The sequence below is a fragment of the Mauremys mutica genome, chromosome 1 (assembly GCF_020497125.1).
Source record: "Mauremys mutica isolate MM-2020 ecotype Southern chromosome 1, ASM2049712v1, whole genome shotgun sequence".
Classification (NCBI taxonomy): Eukaryota; Metazoa; Chordata; order Testudines; family Geoemydidae; genus Mauremys; species Mauremys mutica.
This window is the reverse complement of record NC_059072.1, coordinates 213,952,326-213,974,150: the sequence shown is the minus strand read 5'-3', so window position 1 is coordinate 213,974,150 and position 21,825 is coordinate 213,952,326. Positions and strand designations below refer to the sequence as shown.

Sequence of the window (21,825 nt, the reverse complement as noted above, 5' to 3'; positions counted from 1 at the left end):
CCCCTTTTTTTTCCCTCCCCACCATCCTTAAAGACAGCCAAAACACAATACGTGAGGGAGAAGGATATAGACAAATATTACAACAGTTGCTAAAATAATCTTTTGCTCCCTCCGCTGGGACAAAAAGATGATCTCCTTTCAGGCAAGAGCTCTATTTATGATGACAATTACTCTACTAACTGTGACAGTGGTACACCAAGTGCCAGCTCTGGCCAAGGTTGAAGGCATTAGCTAAGAACTGACAAGCTCATAGCTGGAAACCAAGCCAGCTTACCTATATGTTAGATTTATTCAAAACAGGTATTAGTCTGATAAGAATGTATTTAATGTTTAGACTCTGTGAAATGCTTTTTAAATTGCATTAATCTCACTTGTAATGTCTGTATTCCATGCTATAAGGAATATGTAAATTTTGCTTTGTAACTTTAAAAATGTTTGCTGTAAACTTGTGAACCCAGGTAGGGAATCATCTTTCCCACTCTCCTCCCTCCGCCACCCCCCATTAAAGACATCTATCAAGATTAAACGGCCATTAGGGAAAATCATAATACAAAGGATTAGTGAATGGCCTTATCACATCTTGGAAATGCTATGTGTAAAGGAGTCCATCTCAAACACTGAAAGGCCAAATGTAGAAAATAAAACAGGTCACAAGAAAATTTTTCATCTCTTTGCTGTTTGAATTCTCACAGGGCCAGAGACAATAAACTAAGGCAGCGATCCTGAGGGGCTATCCCGGGGTCCGCCCTGAAAGACATTTTAGATTGACAGAAAACTACACCTCTGTCTTTAGGAATCATAGATGGTAACTCATTTGTGTGTATATGCTAGTTTGCTTGAACCTGTAAATAACAAGTATTTCTTTTTCCTAGGGATGGTGTCCCTAGCCTCTGTTTGCCGGAAGCTGGGAATGAGACGTGTTGTGAGAGAACTACTTCCTCTATTTCTCTTCCTTCAAGTACATACTTAAAACCATTTTTCCAGATGTCCAAGAGATTGACTTCTCTACAAATACATTTTTGGGGTTTTGTGGTACTAACTCCTCCTTCCCCCATACATCTCTCCAAGGCAGGTTCTTGTCCATCCCTTTTCTCAGCAACAAATAAAAAACAGAAAAATAACATCTTTCTTGACTTAATATATTTTTTCCAAAGCAGTTTAACACAGGTTAGTAATGTCACATAATTAACATTTTAAAACTTTGATGTATGTGCATCCACAGGTGGTTAAACTGTAAAAGTCACGTCTGAGAAGTTGCTAAGCAACTGTGACCTGCTTAGGATCACTGGCCAGACAATGACATTTTGTTATGTGGATAAAATACTGGTAATATTGTGTCTTTGTCAGAGTTGTGGGGGTGGATTTCTGAAGTTCTCTCTCCTAGACTATTTCTTTGCATATCACCTACATTAATCTCTCTGAACAAAGTCATTTGTAACTTTTCTAATTCACCTCCAGATGTTTCTCATTACTGCAAACACAAACACTTACTTTTAACTTGACAACAAATAGTATGTAAACAGAGAGAGATCTTATGCTTAAATAGCATATAGCAAATAGCTTAAATAGCAGCTTCTTTCAACCTTTATACCTCCTGGTTGTGTTAGCCATCTGGCTGATCACCAGGTTGGTTTCTCCTCTCCTAGATGACAGATGAATGCAATAACTTCTCCCAGCTTCCTGAAAGTGTGATCTGATCTTATGCACCCTGAAATACCTTCCATGTGGCTAATCACAACAATACATATTTCATGATTATTTCTTTCAGATGCTTTGTCTTCACATTTTCTTTTCTTTCTACTTGAAGCTGGACCAAATGGTCCATGTTAGTGCAGTTCCCAGACCTCTTTCAACTTCCAATCTCTCCTGCCCCTGAACTATCTCCAGACTCTTTTGCCTTTGGAACTGTGCATTTGTAGAACTATTTTTCTTTACAGCTCTTTCCTGGCAGTTGTCTCAGAGTCAGGAGGATCCATCATTCCCTGGCTAGTCTTCAAATGGATGTATAAGCACATCTGACAGCCAATTTCTAAAGAAGGCTTCTGGCAGGTAAATTACATTGAAGCTATTGCTCCAGCTGCAATGCTCAACACCCCTGCTGTATCTGGAACAGACTTGTATGTAAGAACCTGCAGGGCTAGAACTGAGACCATGGGGGTCCTGGGTCGCTGACACCTCCATATCATCATAGAAGGCTTAGGCTGGGCTCCTAGGGGAGGGCTCTGTGAGGCTGGGCCCAGAAGGAAGTACTGCCAAGCAGGACCCGCGTAGCAACTCCTCACAGCCCACTGATTGACTGGCACTGGTATGTAAGCCAGGAAGCCATGACAGGAAGTTGGCTGAGCAACAATACAGACTGCTTGCCTGTCTTGCTTCAGACGCTGTGTGCATGAGAGATCCCAGACTCTGGCTTCTGACCCTGCTTGCTTCCTGACACCTGGCCCCTGGTTTGCCCTCTGGCCTGTCTTGAACTCTGATCCTCTGGTACCCGACTAGGCCTGACACCTGACTCCTGCTCTGACCATTAGGTTTAACTGCCCCCCCCAGTCGTGACATTGTATCTATTTGGCAATATAGTTTCAATGGTGAAATTCATGTTTTCCAAGCTCTCTACCCTCTTCATACGTGTTGTGAGTTCACCTGAAATCCTCTCCCTACATAGTAAGACTGCTGCAAGCAGAAGGCCAGATGGAAGCTTTGGGTCACTGTCAAGATTATTGTTTTGGTCCAAAGCTTAAGCTACACCTCAAGAGTCTGCTTCACAAAGGCCTCTCCTCCAGACCTTTCCTGTACCTCCCTCACTCTCAGCCTAATTAAGCTAGGTGGATGGGCAACACAATGGCAAATGAAATTATATGTTGATAATTGCCAAGTAGTGCACATTGGAAGGCATTATTTGAACTATCCATAAACCTTTCTGGGTTCTAAATTAACTGCATCAATTTAGAAAAATAAAATAAAAACAACAGGCGCAGCCCAGTGCAGATCTCTGCTCAATGTGTGGAAGTGATCAAAACAAATAACCAAATATTAAAAATGCATATGGAATAGGAGGGGAAATGTAGAAAATTTTATAATGCTATTATGTGAATCTAGGGTACAGCCTCATATGGAATACTGTGTGCAGTTCTGGTCATCCTGCCTCAAAATTAATATTACAGGATTAGAAGGTTGTCAGAGGAAGGGATGAGAATGATTAGCAGGATGGAAAACTTCTCAAAGAGAGATTGAAAGGATTAGGATTATTTACCCTAGGGAGGACATTAATAAACGGAGATATGACATAAGTATAGAAAATAACGAATGGCAGAGAGAAGGCCATCGGTAAATTCTATTCACCCTGTCTTGATACAAGTGCAAGGGAACATTCAATGAAATTGAAAGGTGGCAACCTCAAATCTGACTAAAAGGAATCCTTGTTATCCCTTTATTATGACACCAGTGTCATTCCTATGTCACATGGTAGCAGATGTCTGGCTGCTTGAAGGTGGATTTTCAATGGATATACTCCAAATCAGTGGTGGGGAGTGGGGTCTGGGGCTTGCCCTGCTCCGGCGCTCCAGCTGGGGCGCTGGATTGGGGGCTGCACCATGCAGCTCAGCCCCGCTCCGGCGTGCCAGCCAGGCACTGGGTCCGGGGCCTCACCACACGGCTCCCGGAAGCTGTGGCATAGCCCCTGCTCCAGCTCCTACATGTTCCAATGGCTCCTTCCAATGCTCCAATGGAAGCTGCAGGGGCGGTGCCTGTGGATGGGGCAGCATGCAGATCCGGCTCGCCATGCCTCCACGTAGGAGCCAGAGAAGAGACATGCCACTGCTTCCGGGAGCCACTTGAGGTAAAAGCTGCTCAGATCCTGCACCCTAGCCTCTCCCCGTGCCCCAACCCCCTGCCCCAGCCCTGATCCACCTCCCACTCTCCAAACCCCTTGATCCCAGCCTGGAGCACCCTCCTGCACCCCAAACCTCTCATCCCCAGCCCCACCCCAGAGCCCGCACCCCCATACAGAACCTGCATCCCTCCCTACACCTCATGCCCCAGCCCTGATCTGCCTCCCACTCTCCAAACCCCTTGGTCCCCGCCCAGAGCACCCTCCTACACACCAAACTCCTCATCCCCAGCCCCACCCCAGAGCCCACTCCCAGAACCAGAGTCCTCACCCCAACCTCAGTTTTGTGAGAATTCATGGCCCGCCATACAATTTCTATTCTGAGATGTGGCCCTCAGGCCAAAAAGTTTGCCCATCCCTGCTCTAAGTGTAACTTACTTTTATTTAATTGTACATGCATACACCACTCCTGAATCATGATAGTCAAATAGCACATGCAGGACAATCCCTTCTTCCAGCAGTCTCAGATCCCAGGAAGCAACTGCCTCTTGACTACTTCTCTCTAATCAGAAGCATAAAGCAAATTCTCCTGCTGCTTGCACAGCTCCCTCACCTCTGAACCGTCCATATCAAAAACTAACTACAGTCGAACCCATTTATCTCGACCTCGGTTAACTTGCCAATCGTATTAAGTCGACGTTTTAGAAGTGGAACCGCCAAATTCTCTCTTTGTCTTAGCATTTTCTCATCGGTTATGTCGGTTCTTTTATGTCGCCGTACCCTAATATCTCGAGCACAAAAGAGGGCCAAATTTGCCACTTAACGTCCGTTATCTCGATCCCCATGACCAATCGTGCGTCTTATATATTAGTATATAAATAAAAATGATCGTACTTGGTTCACTGCGCATGTGCTGAGTAGCACTGCGCATGTGCTGAGTAGCACGTGATCACGGTCCGTATGGTCGTTCACTCCCATGCCAGTTCACTCACTCTTGTTGATCTTGTCTGAAGGATAACATGCTGTAGCTATTCTGTTTATTTTTTCCCTTCTAAAAATGTCTGGAGGTGTTAAGAGAAAACTGGACAATCAGTCAATAGAGAAAAAGTATGAAATCATACTGCAGCTAGAAAAAGGAACAAAACTGGCAGACCTTAGTCGTCAGCATGGCATTCCAGCAAACACCATTTCAGGATGGAAAAAGAAGGCCGACGTGATAAAGCAAATGTACGAGAAGTCTGTCTTTGATCCAGCAAGAAAAAAACTTAGAGTGGCTGAGCACAAAGATGTCGACGATGCACTGTTTCAATGGTTCACAAATACGCGAGCAACAAACCTTCCCGTCAATGGTCCCTTGCTGATGGAGAAGGCGGACATCCTTGCTGCAAAGCTAGGACACCCTGACTTTAAAGCAAGTCAGGGGTGGCTGGATCGTTTCAAAAAGAGGCACAACATTGTCTTCAAAGCAATTTGTGGAGAGAGCGCTGCAGTTCAACAGGAACAAGTGGATTCATGGCTGAAGACTCAAATGCGCACAATTTTGGATACCTATGAGACTCGGAACATTTTTAATGCTGATGAAACTGGGGTGTTTTGGAAATGCCTTCCAGACAAGACTATGGCGTTTTGTGGGGAGGCTTGTCACGGTGGAAAAAAGTCGAAGGACCGACTTACAGTGCTAGTTGCTGCTAACATGGATGGAAGCCAAAAACTCCCGCTCTACGTTATAGGAAAATCCAAGAATCCCAGATGCTTTAAGCAGACCAAAGTTCTCCAATGTGATTACGATGGCCAGCCAAGTGCCTGGATCACAGGAGATCTATTCAGTGCATGGGTGAAAAAGTGGGACAGGAAGTTCCAAGCAGAGAAAAGGAAGGTGGCACTGATCGTGGACAACTGTAGAGCTCATCCGGATGTTCCTGGTCTCAAGGCCATTAAGATCTTTTACCTCCCACCTAACACAACGAGTAAGCTCCAACCAATGGACCAGGGGATAATCCAAGTGCTTAAGGTGTACTACAGGAAAATGTTGATGCGCCAATACCTGCTCCATGATGAAAAGAAGGCACAGTACACCCCTTCCCTTCTAGATGCAATGAACTTCCTGAGATCAGCCTGGAATGACGTGAAGAAGGAAACAATCTCAAACTGCTGGATGCACTGCGTCATTCAGGATATTTCCGATGATGAGTTTCAGGCACAGTGCCGTGCAGCCGCAGAAGAACTCGCGGAAGTGGTGGGAAAAATCAAGCCTTACAGATGCTATCTTGGAAGAGGAGGCACAGGAGTTAGCCATCACTGTCCAGGAATTCCGAGATTACATAGAAATCGACAAAGACGTTGTTACTGATGGCGTGATCACCGATGAAGACATTGTATCAAGTGTGCAGTCAGCACAGGCAAGCACATCTGCATGCGGCAATGACAAAGAAGATGAAGAAGATGCGGACGAAGATTTGGAACCAATTCCCTCAGCTGGTGAGGTGGTAGAAATGCTACAGAAAATTCGACGGTATGGTTCTTTTGTAGGAGATGAAACTGTTTTAGACAGCATAAATAATATTGAAGCATTTGTTTTCAAGCAGACTGTTAAAGGCAAAAAGCAACAAAGCATTTTAGACTTTGTAAAGAAACCATAGTAACCGCGTGTACGATACTTTTCAGAGCTGTGTCAGAGTGAAATGACTCGCGAATTTAATTTTGACACTGGTTAGATTTTTGTAAAAACGAACTACACCCCGCACGTTTTTTGTGATTTTGTGAGCGATCTTTGTGTTTGCAATGTTGGAGAATATAATAAAGGTTTGTATCGAGAATCGACGGTGGTTTGTATTGTATACTGGTAAATCTCTGCTGTTAGTTGGTGCACATATGCCTTTTGTTGTTAGCAAACATGTATGTACATTTTTATAGCATGCCGATCGCTTCATCAAACAAATCGCGGCAACGCTGTTGTGTAAAAAAACCTCCAAAAACACGTGCATGTACATTCTCATTTATTAACGCACATCATGTACATAAAGAAATTTCAAGCACATGTTAATATATTGCCGCCATATTGGTTTTCGTTTATCTCGATCATCGGTTATCTCGACGCTTTTTGGCAAACCCCTAGGCCGGCAACATAACCGGGTTCAACTGTACAAAGAATGTCTTCCCAAGAGCAAGCACCATGAAATGATATGTTATAGCACCACCTGGTGACATGTGCCATAATATACTTTTTATACAATGCACAATTAGACGGTGTAACTCATAGCCACAAGACATAATTGAGATGAAGAGTTTAGCAGGATTGAAAAAATGAATATTTATACAGATAACAAGAATGTCCAAATTTATAATAGTAAACATTAAAAAATAATCATTTTTGAAGGACTATTAATTGTCATAGCTCAGGGCATGAACCAACGTCTAATGACTGGAAGTTAGGAGGAACCTTTCTCTGGGGGCAGTTTATCATACAAAGGCCTATCATAAGGCTGCTTCTGGCCTCTCCAAGATAGGATGCTGCACTAGATGAACCATCAGTGCGATCAAATACTGGAAATTATTATGTTCTCCACTAAGATAAGCACACCGGCCCTACAGAATGTAGGAAGCATGACCCCTCTACACAGGCTCCCCAAATCCTGCCCTTCCTCCACAATGCAGCAGAAACACACTGATTCCGCTGCATCTGGGTCCTGCTATGAACTGCACAGGAGGAAGCCGGGTTTACCTCCTGCTGATAACTTGAACACCACTAATGAAAGCCTGTACATAAAAAAAATTGCAATGTGTTTCAATTGCTTTGTACAGTTCATTAGTCTTTCTCCTTTTTAAAAAAACAAAAAAAACCCCTAAATTTCATGATCAGTAGCTAATTCTGTAGCAGGCAGGACTCCAGACCAAGCAGCAGAAAACATAGAAGCCTTAGTGTTGTACTTTGCAGTCTTAACTCACCATCTCCATCCCCACCTTTGTGACATCCTGCCCCCTACTTCATGCAAAGGCCACATACTTCCAAACAGGGAGACATTCTTCACTCTCAGTAGGAGAAATTAATTGCTGCTATAGCTCTGAGCTGCTCTCTGTCCTGGGCTCCTGGGTTACTTCCTAAGTGACAGGGCAGCATGACTCTGAATAAGCTTTCTGGAAAAAACATTTTACTATTAGGAAGACTGACTGGGGAAAAAGCTGAGGTTGTCTGACCCCCTCTCACTGAGGGTGTATATCCAACATTTGTGACTGAGATCTGCAACTCAAGGGTCCCTGGAGACTCCAAGCTACTTTTGGATCATCAGAGTGGCAGTGTTGGAGGGAGGGACCAAGACACAGAATGCAAGACCTGCAACTGTGGCCAGCCCCAGAACAATGGAGGAGGCTTCTTGCGACTTTATGAACATTTACAAGCATCAGCCACAACTGGCCCTTAAGATGAAAAAATGAACATTTCAGCTCAAGCTCTGGCTCCTGCTGACACACAGAGTACATACAACGAAAAGTAACAGTGGCCAGGACAGGAATTCCAGAGCACAACTGTTGCAAACTGACTTTAGCTTCCATAAAACCCACACCGTTCTTACTCTGCAGGCTGTGAGAACCTTTGGCTGCGTAAGGAGCATTCCCAGATGGAGCTCAGGTGTCATGGAAAGCATTTTTAGTGGATACTTCCCTGATTTGCATATAGCCTTTACGCACCCTTCTCTGCTCAGATTACTCCTGCTCTTTGAACAGGTCAGTTGTGGCCTCTAGGAGCTACTGTAATACAAATAATTAATAATAAATCAGAATATGGGTGCAAAATAATGCTGATTTTGTAGCATTATATTTTGCATATTTACAAGGCAAAAGCAAAAAGGGCCATAATTTGGCTCCCAGATATTATGGAAATTGGTGCCTTACAAATATGTATTATCATAACATTATTCTGTATAATATACAGCTTTTCTTTTAATTGCTCAACAGCATGCTGTACTTTCCCAGAAAAATTCTATAATTAGGAATATACATTTATATAATGAAGCCCTTGAGAGACCATACATATATATATGGTCTCTCAAGGGCTTCATTATATAAACCACACACACACACACACACACATAAATCCCTGTTTTTTTTCCAGAGTAGGCCTTTAAGTCCCAGGAATGCCACAGTTCTCCCTAGTTTGTGGAGGCTTTGAAATGTAAAGGAGATTTTCCAGCTTTCATTTGAATGAAGAAAGTATGTTTCTAGCCATTTTCTTTGTGAAGACAGTCTAGAAAACAGGAACAGATGTGAACTGATTGCTAACATTAAAAGGAACAAACAGATCTTCTAAACTGCTGCATCAGGAGTTTGCAGCAAAGAGGGGATGGGCTAAAAATTTCTCCCCTCTGCCTCCTGTTACATTTGGGATGTGTACTAAAAGTCCTCAGGCTGGCTCTGAGCATAGTGGTTAGAAGGACAGTATCAATTCAGTTTGCAGTAGGGATGACAAAAATAATTTTTTTCTAGGCCCACTCAAGACCAACGAGCCCATTTGTGGGCTTTAGCCATTTATAAATCTGACAGACTACTTCATACTGATAACAGCTCATGAATGCCCAATCCTGCTATCTATCTGTACTCAGAACTTCTGTCAACTTCACCTGGAGTTCTTTGTGCAAAACAGCATGATCAAGCCGTAACTAGTTTATTATGTATTTATTTATTTATGCTAGATTCAAAGTGTGTCTAGGAAGACAGATTTTTAAAAAGCAAACTACTGTCTTCACTTTTTTTCTAAAATCCAGAACTATCTAAACAATCTTCCAACTAAAAAACTGACACTACAAATTAACAAAAATAGCAAAAAACTAAAAAGAAATAAAGAAAATAATTTAACCTTCAGTTAAAACCTGACCTTGTTCTCATTCCACACTACTGGTCTATGATTGATTTAATATCAAAACACAAAGAAAAAAATAATCATTATAAGAAAGGTTCATTAAGTTATTCAAGAACAAGCTTTGAAAAATGGAGCATATTAAAAAATAAAATCTTTAACACCATAATAAAGCAAAAGCATTCATAAGCACTAGCTAAAAACAAACTGTTTATCTGGTATTGGAATATTTTTAAAGACGTACACCATACATACATAATTGTAGCTTTTCGGTCCACATGCACACAGCTTTAGCTAGGTCTAGAAGTTTACACACTCACTTCACGCGCAGAGTATGTCCATACCCAGCTAAGGTTGAAGGTGGTTTATAAACTTGATTTCTGCCCTGCTCCTCTTCCTCAGAAAAACTAACAAATCCACCTGAAATTTTACACACTATATCTCATCCCAGGACAGAATTTCCTGGAAAAGCTAAAGAAATTTACAACATTTCCAGAGAAAAGGGGTCTTAAATAGTCATTTTTCAGAAATCTGCCTAATGATTTTGGAGGTCATCATACCCCTGAAACAGATTCATATATAAACTTCAAACAATTCCAAAAGTACTCATCAAAAGCGACTTTCATAGATTTGGAGAGGGGACATGCAGAAATTACGGGGATACCTTAGGGTGTTAGAGGAATACTTAACAGATACTTAAAACCTTTAGTGAGAGAATACATAAACATTGGTATAAATTCACTTAACATTTCTATTATATAAACTGGTATCTTTTCAGGTGTGTACAAATATATTTAAGTATATACACATTTTACATGCATTTAACATTAAATATTTATATTTCTGAAACACCCAGATGCCCCAATCAGAATTTGGGTCTTATTGTGGTAGGTGCTATAAAGACACAATGAGTATACAAATTTAAGGTCATTATCCTGAAATCATGTATGCATATGAGTTGTTCCACTGAATTAAATTGAAGTTGCTCACGTGCATAAGGGTCTATAAGATTTGGCCTAATATACATGCACAAGATTGATCATACATGCATCAGCTGGATGACTGCATTATAAAAACTCATTGAAGTGAGCATTGCCTCATGGGCAGTAATGTGCATGGTAGCTAGATGCAGACAATCACAATGGGAGGGACTGTGAGAGAAGGAATACTTGGGATGTAAGTGCAGTAGTCTGGACTAGAGGGCAGGGGACAGGAAGAAGCCATATTTGGAAGCCAGGAGGATGGCTGAAAAAAGAAGTCTAGGAGTCTGTTCCTGTTCTCTTGGAGATAATGAATGTCTTGCATTTTTGTGGTCATTAATGAGATGAACATGTGTAATGGAGAGACACCGTTTTCTCAATTTCTGGTTTCTCTCAAGATCCCACTAATGGGGCAGAGTTAAGGTTGTTTGAGTGACTTTTTGTACATTGGAGCATTTTTGGTATTTTTTCAAATACCAAACTTAACTTAGAATTTTCAGATTAACATTTGTGTTTTCTAAGAAAAGTATAACCTCCTCTGCAGTGTTTTTCTGGTTGAAGTAAATATAGATTATTTCAGTGTTATTCAATATTAACTATGTTTTTCCTGGAAATTTTTGTATATTTATATTGCATGATAGTCCCTAACTTTAGTGTATTTTAACTAAAAAATTAGAAAATGACTCAGAAAAAGCTGTAATATGTGTTTATAGTAACAACTTATACAAACTTATACAAACTATTTTTTAATATTCTATAAGTAATTGCATTTCTCATTCAGAAAAGTTGACCATTTTCTATAGGCACTTCTGTATAGACAGATACCTCTACCAGACAAAACAACCAGGTAATTTAGGATATCTCAAAACACGTCATCAAATAAATTATCAATTGTCACATAATCAGGCAGCAGTTCAATTACAAAAAATCAAATTAATAATTAAACAACTTTTCTTTTTAAAGAACAAATACCAGCAGCACAGATACAAAAATGTAAACCGTTAATACTACTTATTTAATTAGGTCATATATACTTACACACAGAAACACATTTAACACAAAGACGATAAAAAATTCTCAGATAAGACAAAAGAAAGAAGGGTTTTCATGCAGTATAGTAAAGCCAGTTTTGTATTCCCTACATGCCACAGTGCTAGAACAGCAATGAATTCCAAGTGGGTGCTTTGAAAATTCAAGAGGCTGAATGGACTTGGAGTTGACTCTTGTCATTGCCACAGCTCTGGTTCAATGATTTTTCATTTCAGCCTCAAGTCACAATGATACCAATGAATGAATAACAATGTGAAATACATGAAGACAAGTATGTAAAAATATTTACACATAAAAGTATGTAAAAAACATGGCGAGTCAAATTGGTGTCAAGATAAATTGGTTTATATAAAAGGTGTTGTCTGCTTCACATAAAAGCTCTTTTCAGATGCAGTGACTATATATATATTATCTTGTCAAGAGGCTTGCAAGGGATTCCCTGAGACATTTGATTTCCATTTTATTATCTTTCAAGATTTTCTGCACCCATCACAAAGATTTTCAGTAATCATATTGACAATTCATAACTTTTTGGGTAAAGAAATTGGCCATGTATCCCATGTAAGACATTCTGCCATATATATTGTATCCATAAGCTTAAACAACATAAGACTAAAGGGGAGGAGGGATAGCTCAGTGGTTCGAGCATTAGCCTGCTAAACCCAAGGTTGTGAGTTCAATCCTTGATGGGGACATTTAGGGAACTGGGGTAAAAATCTGTCTGGGGATTGGTCCTGCTTTGAGCAGGGGGTTGGACTAGATGCCCTCCTGAGGTCCCTTCCAATCCTGATATTTTATGATTCTATGACTTAACCCAGTACATTTTCATCAATCTCTATTGAAGGTAAAATTCTAAGAAATAATTTTGAGTATTCTACACAATCTTAACTTTATGCAGTCAGTGCCAGTACTGGAAACCAACATTTTAAATATCTGAATAGATTCCAACCTCTTAATAATGACTGTCAAAAGCATAATATGTACAGTACCAAGTTTCTAGCCTACAATGCAAGTGGCTTTTAATTTATGGTTATTTTTGAACTGCCAAAGATCAATCAGAATCTGTTTTCATTTTTGCTAATTCAAGAAACTATAATCTTCACCAAGTACTGAAAAAAAATGAAAGTCAACCAAGTAAATGCAGAGGTATTTAAATAATAGTTGTGAGAGAAATAAACAGACTACCTATTTACTTTACTTTAGTCAGGTATTTGTTGTGACATTTAGTCCATTTTCCTTGTCTGATAGCTTGATGGTGTCACTCCTGCAGGTATTGTGGAATCATGTCACTACCTCATTTCTTAGGGCTTGTCTATATGAGGAAATTTACTGGAACAGCTATTTTGGAACGGCTACCCATGTAGACACTCTATTCCAGAATAAAATCACATTTATTTGGAATAATTAGTGAACTTCCAAAGCAGACTAATTATTCTGGAATGAAGTGTCTTATTTTGGAATAGAATGTCCACACAGGCAAATTTTCTGGAATAGCTATTGTGTAATAACTTATTCCTCAGTAGCTATTCCATTCAGTTTCCTCATATAGACAAACAATTGTTGGTTACTTCCCATTTAAAACATAACAGGAACAGCTGATAAGAGAGGCAGGACACATACAGATTATACCAATTATATGACAATAGTTCACCCTTTGCACTTACCTTCATAAATTACAAAGTTATGTGAACTTCCACAAGAATTATTATGCCTGGATAATGTTTTCACATCACATTTATACAGGGTGAATTTAGGTTTCAGATTAATGCTTATGAGAAGAAAAAACAATGACAATGAGATTGACCAGTTCAAAAACAGCGGTAAAATCACTATAGATAAATACATATGACCTGGACAAAAGGCTACTTTGTTTTTATAAAAGTTCAAGAAGAGAAGATCGGACATACCCTCGCTCACTGTTCCAGAAGCCAAAAGAAATAACAAAAAAGCCACCTTGGCACAGGAAATATAAAGTTCCCCATTCCAAAGGATATTAAAAAAGTATAAACCAGTCTATTCAGTACAAGATTATAACTCCAGTGGCAGAATGAAAGTTTTATTAGTATTAGTAGTATTATTGTAGCTTGAGATACAGATGAAGATTGCTGATAGTATTTGTGTTTTAGCACTACCCTCAAGGAACTCTAAAAAGAAATAAATTTTAAAGACCTAGTTCAACATTTCGAAGCTACTGAAGAATGAAAAGTTTGGTGGGCGGGCGGGGGGGGGCAGGGAGGAGAAGAACGACTACACATATACTTTGGATGGGATATGAACTCCCCTGATTCAGGACATAAGCCAACCTCTAACCAAAGGGTTAGAAAGAAACTTTCCCTGTAGGAAAGTTGCTCTTTAATTAACCACTCTGGAGTTTCTTGCACCTTCTTGTGGATCATCTGGTAATGGACACTGTCAGAGACAGGACACTGGACTTGGTGGACCACTGGGCTGCTCCAGAATGGCAATTACTATGTTCCTAATACAACATCTGAAGACTTTCTTTGCTGATCAATAATTTGAAAAGGCTGAGCAAATAAGTCTTCAAACTTTGCATGTAAACAGTCTTTACTGAGTGCTAAGGCCCTTCACTAGGTTTGGTGTAAAAATAAAAATAGAAGAAATAAGCTATCAGAAATAATTTATCAGCATATTTATCAGGTGACTAGGTGTTCATCATGCCTAAGGGTCTTTCCTGTAAACAACCAACATTCACCAATATTACTCATGCATAGAGTCTCAATGATTTCAAGGGTCTGTTAATCAGATCAGGCCCCTAGATTTTAGCAGAGCCTTGCAAGGACCCTCCTCTTTTGTAACCTCACAATACACAGCCTGGCCTGTCTGGTCCAGGAATTACTGCTGGGATAAATCTGGGTAGCGGAGGGTATAAATGTCTCATTGAAACACACAGAACACAGTCATACAAGAGATAAAAAATTAACTTTCCATGTTTTTTTTAACCTGTTCCTGCTATCCTCATCTGCTGGGGTTTTTTTTGTTTGTTTGTTTGAAATCCAGTTAACACAGCCTTGGAGAAAAACAACAGCAGCAACAATGCCATTCACTCCTTTCCCATCCTTTTCACTTCATCAGAGAGTGAACTATACTTGCAAAACTTGCTACATCTCAATGAAGAGTGAAATTCAAAGGCTACTTGGGACCATATTGTAAATATTAATGTGAATGGGCAGTTGTGGTTTCATGCTTTTTGTTTTCTTAAGAAAAGAAAGGCAAAAGGGAAATTTAATTGTCAGAGCTATGCTGCACATATGTAATATCTTAATGACTAATTAGGCCAGCAGTTCTCAATCAGTCAATGGTCTGTGGACAATATTCACTTCTCACAGGACAGACAGAGTTTTAAGATTCCAGGGCAATGTGAACATAACCCTTCGAAGGCTTCCAACTGCCTTTCACTAGCATGAGCTGATGGCAAGAAATGTACTGAAACTTGAATCAAAAACCTATGACAGCACTGGTTTCATGTTACTATTACATATGACTATACCTGTGCCCAGATATCATGGCATACAAATTACAGCAAACTGAAAAATACAATTTCTATACCAACTGCTCAAAATGTTTTATAAAAGTAAGTAAGTAACACATTTTCCAAGTTGTAAAAAATTAATAGCAGAGGGAGTCTGAAATTCAAAAGATGCTGAGCAATGGGGAAAATATTTAAAATTTCAGTGGAAAACATAAGAGTTAGAAGGCAATAAGACAGAGAGTGTGAGGCTGGCAGGCCAGATGCCAGCTCTTGCCCAGGCTGCAGGCATTAACTAAGAACTAACAAACTCAAAGCTGGAGACCAAACCTGTTCACCTGTATGTTAGTTTTGCTCACAATAAGTATTAGTCTTATAAGAAAGTATTTAGTGTTTAGACTTTCTGAAATACTTGTAAGCTGCTGCTTGCAGTAATCTCACTTGAAATGTCTGTATTCCACGCTATAAGGAAATATGTAAATTTTGCTTTATAACTTTGAAAATGTTTGTTCTGAACTTATGAACCACCACCCATCCAAAAAAACTATTAAAATCAGATGGGCCATTGAGGAACATCTGGGCTGAAAGGCTTGCTGCCACGCGCTCCAAAATGCTGTGTAGATATACCCTTTGTGGATATAGTGGGAAAGAATTGGGAGAGGAAGACAATTTAAGGATGCCAAGTTATCAGTTGCAGTTCAAATAATAAGTTGCTTATTACCTGTTGCTTTCACAGCCTGATGGTCTTCCTCTGAAAAGGCTTTAGAATTAACTCTGCTTGTTGCTGACACAGGAATAGAGAGTTTTTCAGGGATTTCAAAATATTCTGGCATGCTCACTTCTATACTGTAGTCCACAGATTTTAACTTTTCGGGATATTGAGTAGGCCTATACAGTGCATCTCTCTGCAAATAAAGGAACAATATGTATGTTTGAATAATAAGTGCAACCATAATAAAAACTTTAAATGTAAATACATTCTGTTTTTAGAGACTCAGACAAACAAAATAAGAGTGCATAATTAAACAGGTAGAATAGCTGATTATTAACTTTTGCAAATATTACTACAGATGGGTTCCCCAAACAATTAATTCTAAGTTGCAAAATAGTGAATCAAATAGATAAAATGAATCTAAAAACTCTTCCTCTTATGGATGTGAACAAATCTTGTGATCTACAAGCCTCCTTATATGTTCCTGAAAGGGTTCTCATGCTGCTCAGAAACTGTTATATCCTTGGGGCAGCCGGTGTAGGAAGCAATCACTTGAGGCCAGAGAGCAGGCAGCTAACCAAAACCTCCATTTTATTTACAGATATACAGAGAGCTCACTCAACCGGTTGAAACCGGCTGAGCTAACCCATAATAATCTAACTCAGTTGCCATAGCAACAAAAACCATGACAACCAAATAGACAACATATTCCTCCCCCCCTAATAAGAACATCCCCTAAATAAAACACACACTAGACTAGAGAAGGAGGGTAGACTGCCTCCATTCCCGGCTAAACCCTGGGGATTATTTTGCCCCATAACCATGGGTTCGCCCTAGCTAAAGATCCAGCCGATGAGGAGGCCTTCTGTCTCTAGGTGGATTACGGCGAACTTCTGGTGTTATTGCACCCGAAAGCACTAGGGGCTCAGGGTCCGCAGCACGAACAGGTGAGGAGGTGGTATCAGCTCGTGCTGGGCAAAGGGGTATCTCAGCCGCTGGCAGTAATGGAGGAGAACAGTCAGAAACAGGTGACTCGTGATTCGGTCCCTCACCAGAAGAGGTGAAGTCAGACCCCTCAACTGCAGATGGGTCCTGAGGACTGGCATGACCTGGCAACAGCTGATCTACATGTCGCCGCCAGGTAAGATTCTCTGCAGTCCGGACTGTGTAGGAAACAGGTCCTGTTTGAGTGATGACTGTGGCCGGAACCCATTTAGCTCTGGAAGTATAAATTCCGAGCCAAAACTGGCTGTCCCGGGCTAAAGGTTCGGTCTTTTGCTCTGGGTGCCCGTCTGATGACTTGATATTGCTGCTGATGTTGCACAATTTGTCGGGGTTCAGAAGGTTTCAGCAGATCAAAGCAAGTGCGCAGCTGTCGTCCCATCATTAGAAAGGCCGGAGATGCGTGGGTCGTAGAATGAGGTGTGTTTCTGTAGGTAAGTAAAAAGGTATCCAGACGCTTTTGAATGGAGTGTTGTCCCCTTGCTAATTTCAAAGCGTTTTTCATTGTCTGCACAAATCTTTCAGCTAATCCGTTGGTGGACGGATGATATGGTGCTGACGTGATGTGGTGTATCCCATTTGCCTTCATAAAATTTTGAAACTCCTGAGAAACGAACTGCGGTCCGTTGTCGCTCACAAGTTGTTCTGGCAGACCAAAACGACTAAAGAGTCCTCGTAGTTTTTGGATAGTACTCTCTGCAGAAGTGGACTGCATTATAGAGACTTCTGGCCATTTAGAATGGGCATCTATTGCCACCAAGAACATGCTTCCTTCAAGGGGGCCAGCAAAGTCAACGTGAATACGTTGCCACGGGTTTTCAGGCCAGTCCCATGGGTGTAGGGGTGCCCACTGGGGTGCATTCCTCACACCCTGACATGACATACAAGCTTTTGCCTTCTCTTCAATAGCGCTGTCCAGTCCAGGCCACCAAAAATAGCTTCGTGCAATTTCCTTCATGCGCACTATTCCACAGTGCCCGGAATGTAGCTGTTCTAACATCTGTGATCTCAGTGGTGGTGGAATAATGACACGCCTCCCCCACAACAAACAACCAGATTGGACCGATAACTCCATCCGCTTGGACATGTAGGGAACAAGATCGGATGAGACCGGAGAGGTTTGTCGAGATTTTCCATGCATCACCAGGTCCATAACGTGGGACAATACTGGGTCAACGCGAGTTGCCTTCTTTATCTGAGTAGCAGTGATGGGTGTATTCTCTACCTGTTCAAAGTAGAAGATTTCCTTTTGGGCACTATCTTGGTGTTTGACCGGCAAAGGCAACCTTGAGAGGCCATCTGCATTGCCGTGCAGAGTGGATTTCCGATATTTGATTTCATATGTGTGTGCTGAAAGTAACAATGCCCAACGTTGCATACGACTAGCAGCTAATGGGGGAATGCCTGTGTAGGGTCCAAAAATTGATGTCAGAGGTCGATGGTCTGTGAGAAGAGTAAATTTTCGCCCAAACAGGTACTGATGAAACTTCCGAATTCCAAAAACAATTCCTAATGCCTCACGTTCGATTTGGGCGTAGTTAGTTTCTGCTTTGCTTAGAGTGCGTGAAGCAAAAGCAATAGGTCTCTCTTCTCCTGAAGGCATAATATGTGACACGACTGCTCCCACTCCATAAGGGGAGGCATCGCAGGCCAATTGCAGTGGTAAGGATGGATCAAAGTGCGTTAGAACTTCAGAATTTAGCAATGCATCCTTAGCTTTGTTAAACGCAACATCACAGGCTTCAGTCCACTTCCAGGCCTTGTTCTGCCCAAGGAGCTCATGAAGTGGTTTTAGCAGTGTGGCTAACTGTGAGATGAACTTTCCATAATAGTTCAGGAGTCCTAGAAACGAGCGCAGCTGGCTTACATTTCGAGGTGCGGGAGCCTCCACAATAGCTTTAACTTTTGCAGGGGCCTTATGAAGACCTGCAGAATCAATGATGTGTCCCAAATATTCAACAGAGGGCTTGAAGAATTCACACTTGTCTTTGCGAACTCGTAGGCCATACTCTTCCAGTCTTTGTAGGGTAGCCTCTAAATTCTTTAAGTGATCCTCTTCATTTCTTCCAGTGACCAGGATATCATCCAGATAGCACTGAACTCCTGACAAGCCACACAAGATCTGGTCCATAGCCCTCTGGAACAGGGCGGGAGCAGATGTTATTCCGAAGGGTAGGCGACAGTATCGATAAAGCCCCTTATGAGTCACAATAGTCAACAGCTCTTGGGACTTTTCATCGACGTGCATCTGTAAATATGCTTGACTCAGATCAATCTTACTGAACTTTTGTCCCCCAGCCAGGCCTGCGAAGAGGTCATCGATGCGGGGAAGCGGGTACTGCTCTGCACACAACACTGGGTTGACAGTGACTTTAAAATCACCGCAAATCCAGAGAGAGACATCTTTCTTCACGATTGGAACGATAGGAGTGGCCCATGAGCTATGGGTAACTGGTATTAGGACTCCATTGGTGACCAGGTGCTCCAGGTCTGCTTCAACTTTTGGCCTGATGGCATATGGCACAGTTCGGGCTTTCAGATATTTTGGTGGACTGTCAGGTTTAATGTTCAATGTCACAGTGATTCCCTTCATACTTCCCAAATCATCTCCAAAAACAGCAGCATGTTTCCTTAGAATAGGGGTCAGACTGGTTTCTTCTTTAGTCATCTGGTGCACTTCTGCCCAGTTCAGTTGAATCTTCCCAAGCCAAGACCTACCCATTAAGGCTGGGTAGTCACCTCTCACCACAAACAGTGGCAATTTAGCCGCCTGTCCATTGAGCTCCACCTTAACATCAATAGTGCCCAACATGGGCACAGCTTCACCTGTATACGTCTTCAGAACAGTTTTTGTTGCCTTAAGCGGAAGATGCTGTAGCTTTTCCTTATACACAGTCTCAGGAACCAGCGAGACAGCTGCATCGGTGTCTAGTTCCATGCGTATAGGTTTGCCCTCCAATAAAGGGGTTACCCAGTATTCATGTGAGCCCGCTGCCAAAGACAAAACATGCAGTGGCACTTCCTCTTGTGAGGAGGTGTCACCTTGATCATCCTGGGTCTGCTCTAGGGTATGCAAGGTTCCTCTTTTTGTTGGCCAGACCACAGGCCTCTTTTTCTTTTGTTTACAGGCATACTCAATGTGTCCCTTTTTGCCACAGTGTCGACACACCAAGTCCTTACACCAGCATTCTGATGCCTGGTGACCCGGCTTACCACAGCGGTAACATTCTTGACTCTGCACCGTTTTGTGGGTCAGTTCTTGTGACACTTTTTGCACCCTAGGGGATGCACTGATGTATTGTGCCTCCCTTGTAGCCAGTTCCATGGAGACAGCAATATCAACAGCCTTCTGTAATGTAAGCTGAGCCTCTGTCAGTAGGCGCTTCCGTATAGCTTCACTGCAGAGGCCACACACTAACCTGTCACGCAGGGCATCATTTAACATCTCTTTAAATTCACAGTGTTCTGCTAGCTTTTTTAAAATGGCTACAAATTGTACAACTGTTTCATCTTCCTTTTGGTCTCTTTTGTGGAACCTATATCTTTCAGCAATTACCAGTGGTTTTGGGGAGAAATGAGACCCCAGGATTTCCACAATGTCACTGTAAGATTTAGTCTCAGGCTTAACAGGGTGTAGTAAGCTGCGTTAGGTTTTAGCCCCTACAACAGTTAAGAATATTGGCACCTTCTTCGCTTCTGTAATGTCATTTGCAATACCAAAAAGCTCAAAACGCTCAGTATACACATGCCACTGCTCTGTATTCTCATCAAAAGGCTCCAGGGGCCTGGTCAGAGTAGCCATGATTTTTAGTTTCACTTTCACAGTCAGTGCAAACAAGCAGCTTTTTTTGTTTGTTTGTTCTTTACCTTAACTTCTACTTCCTTCTGTTACTGGAGCAGCACCGAATCCCATCCTCGTCGCCAGTGTTATATCCTTGGGGCAGCCGGTGTAGGAAGCAATCACTTGAGGCCAGAGAGCAGGCAGCTAACCAAAACCTCCATTTTATTTACAGATATACAGAGAGCTCACTCAACCGGTTGAAACCGGCTGAGCTAACCCATAATAATCTAACTCAGTTGCCATAGCAACAAAAACCATGACAACCAAATACACAACAGAAACAAATTGTAACTCTTCAAAGCTTTTCAAGGAAGGTAAGAAAGGAAAAAGAAAATATACTAGAACAATAACATTTTTTTTCACTCGCAAACTTCTGGAATTTTTTCACGAAGTCTTCAGAATTGCTGAACAATACAAAGAACAAGGAAAGTCCAATGAAGTGACAAACATTTATTGTGGGGAGAGGAGGAGTTTGTATACTGCTTTATAAGTAATCAATTAAAACTGAGATAAAGTGATATTTCCAAGATACTTCACTGAGGTTTATGAACTAGAGGGAGTACAAGGAATTTTCAGGACAAAAACATTCTTCCTTTTGGTAAAAGGTATTTCTGGATTTCTGATCAACACAATATTAATGAGTAACTAGCTTGAATTAAATGTATGCATTCAACCATCATACCAAAAATCTAAACTTGACAGACTATAGCAGCATCACAGTATTACTTTAATGGTTTAATACATTCAATTACTCAAAAGTAGTATGCCCTATCAAATATTACGGTATCTCTACCGTACTGCCACGGTCAGCAGTTACAAACTAGTTCAGCAAATACCAATGTCAGAAAGTAACTATACTTCAAAACTAGTCCTTGTTATGTACCTAAGCTTAAAAATTTGTTCATCGTCATTGGTCATTTCTGCCAGTTTTCGCAATAATTACAGCTTTTACAGCTCCCTCTCTTGCCATTCTCTAAATTACACAAGTTTATGGTATACGGAAACCATTGCTAAGCTACATCCAGCCTGTTTTTTCTACTCCTTCAAATATTCAGCTGTGTGTGAAGGACACGTGTGTA

General features: G+C 41.2%; 1 protein-coding gene across 2 annotated transcripts in view; it reads right to left on the bottom strand.

Annotated features, from left to right (window-relative positions):
* The window catches only part of CFAP47 (cilia and flagella associated protein 47), a 647,660-nt gene that overhangs the window by 331,876 nt on the left and 293,959 nt on the right, over positions 1–21,825 (bottom strand). For both annotated transcript variants that reach the window (XM_045022903.1, XM_045023700.1), the window contains one exon: positions 15,913–16,096. In XM_045022903.1, coding sequence (XP_044878838.1) covers positions 15,913–16,096 — 184 coding nt within the window. The remainder of the gene's footprint in view (positions 1–15,912; positions 16,097–21,825) is intronic.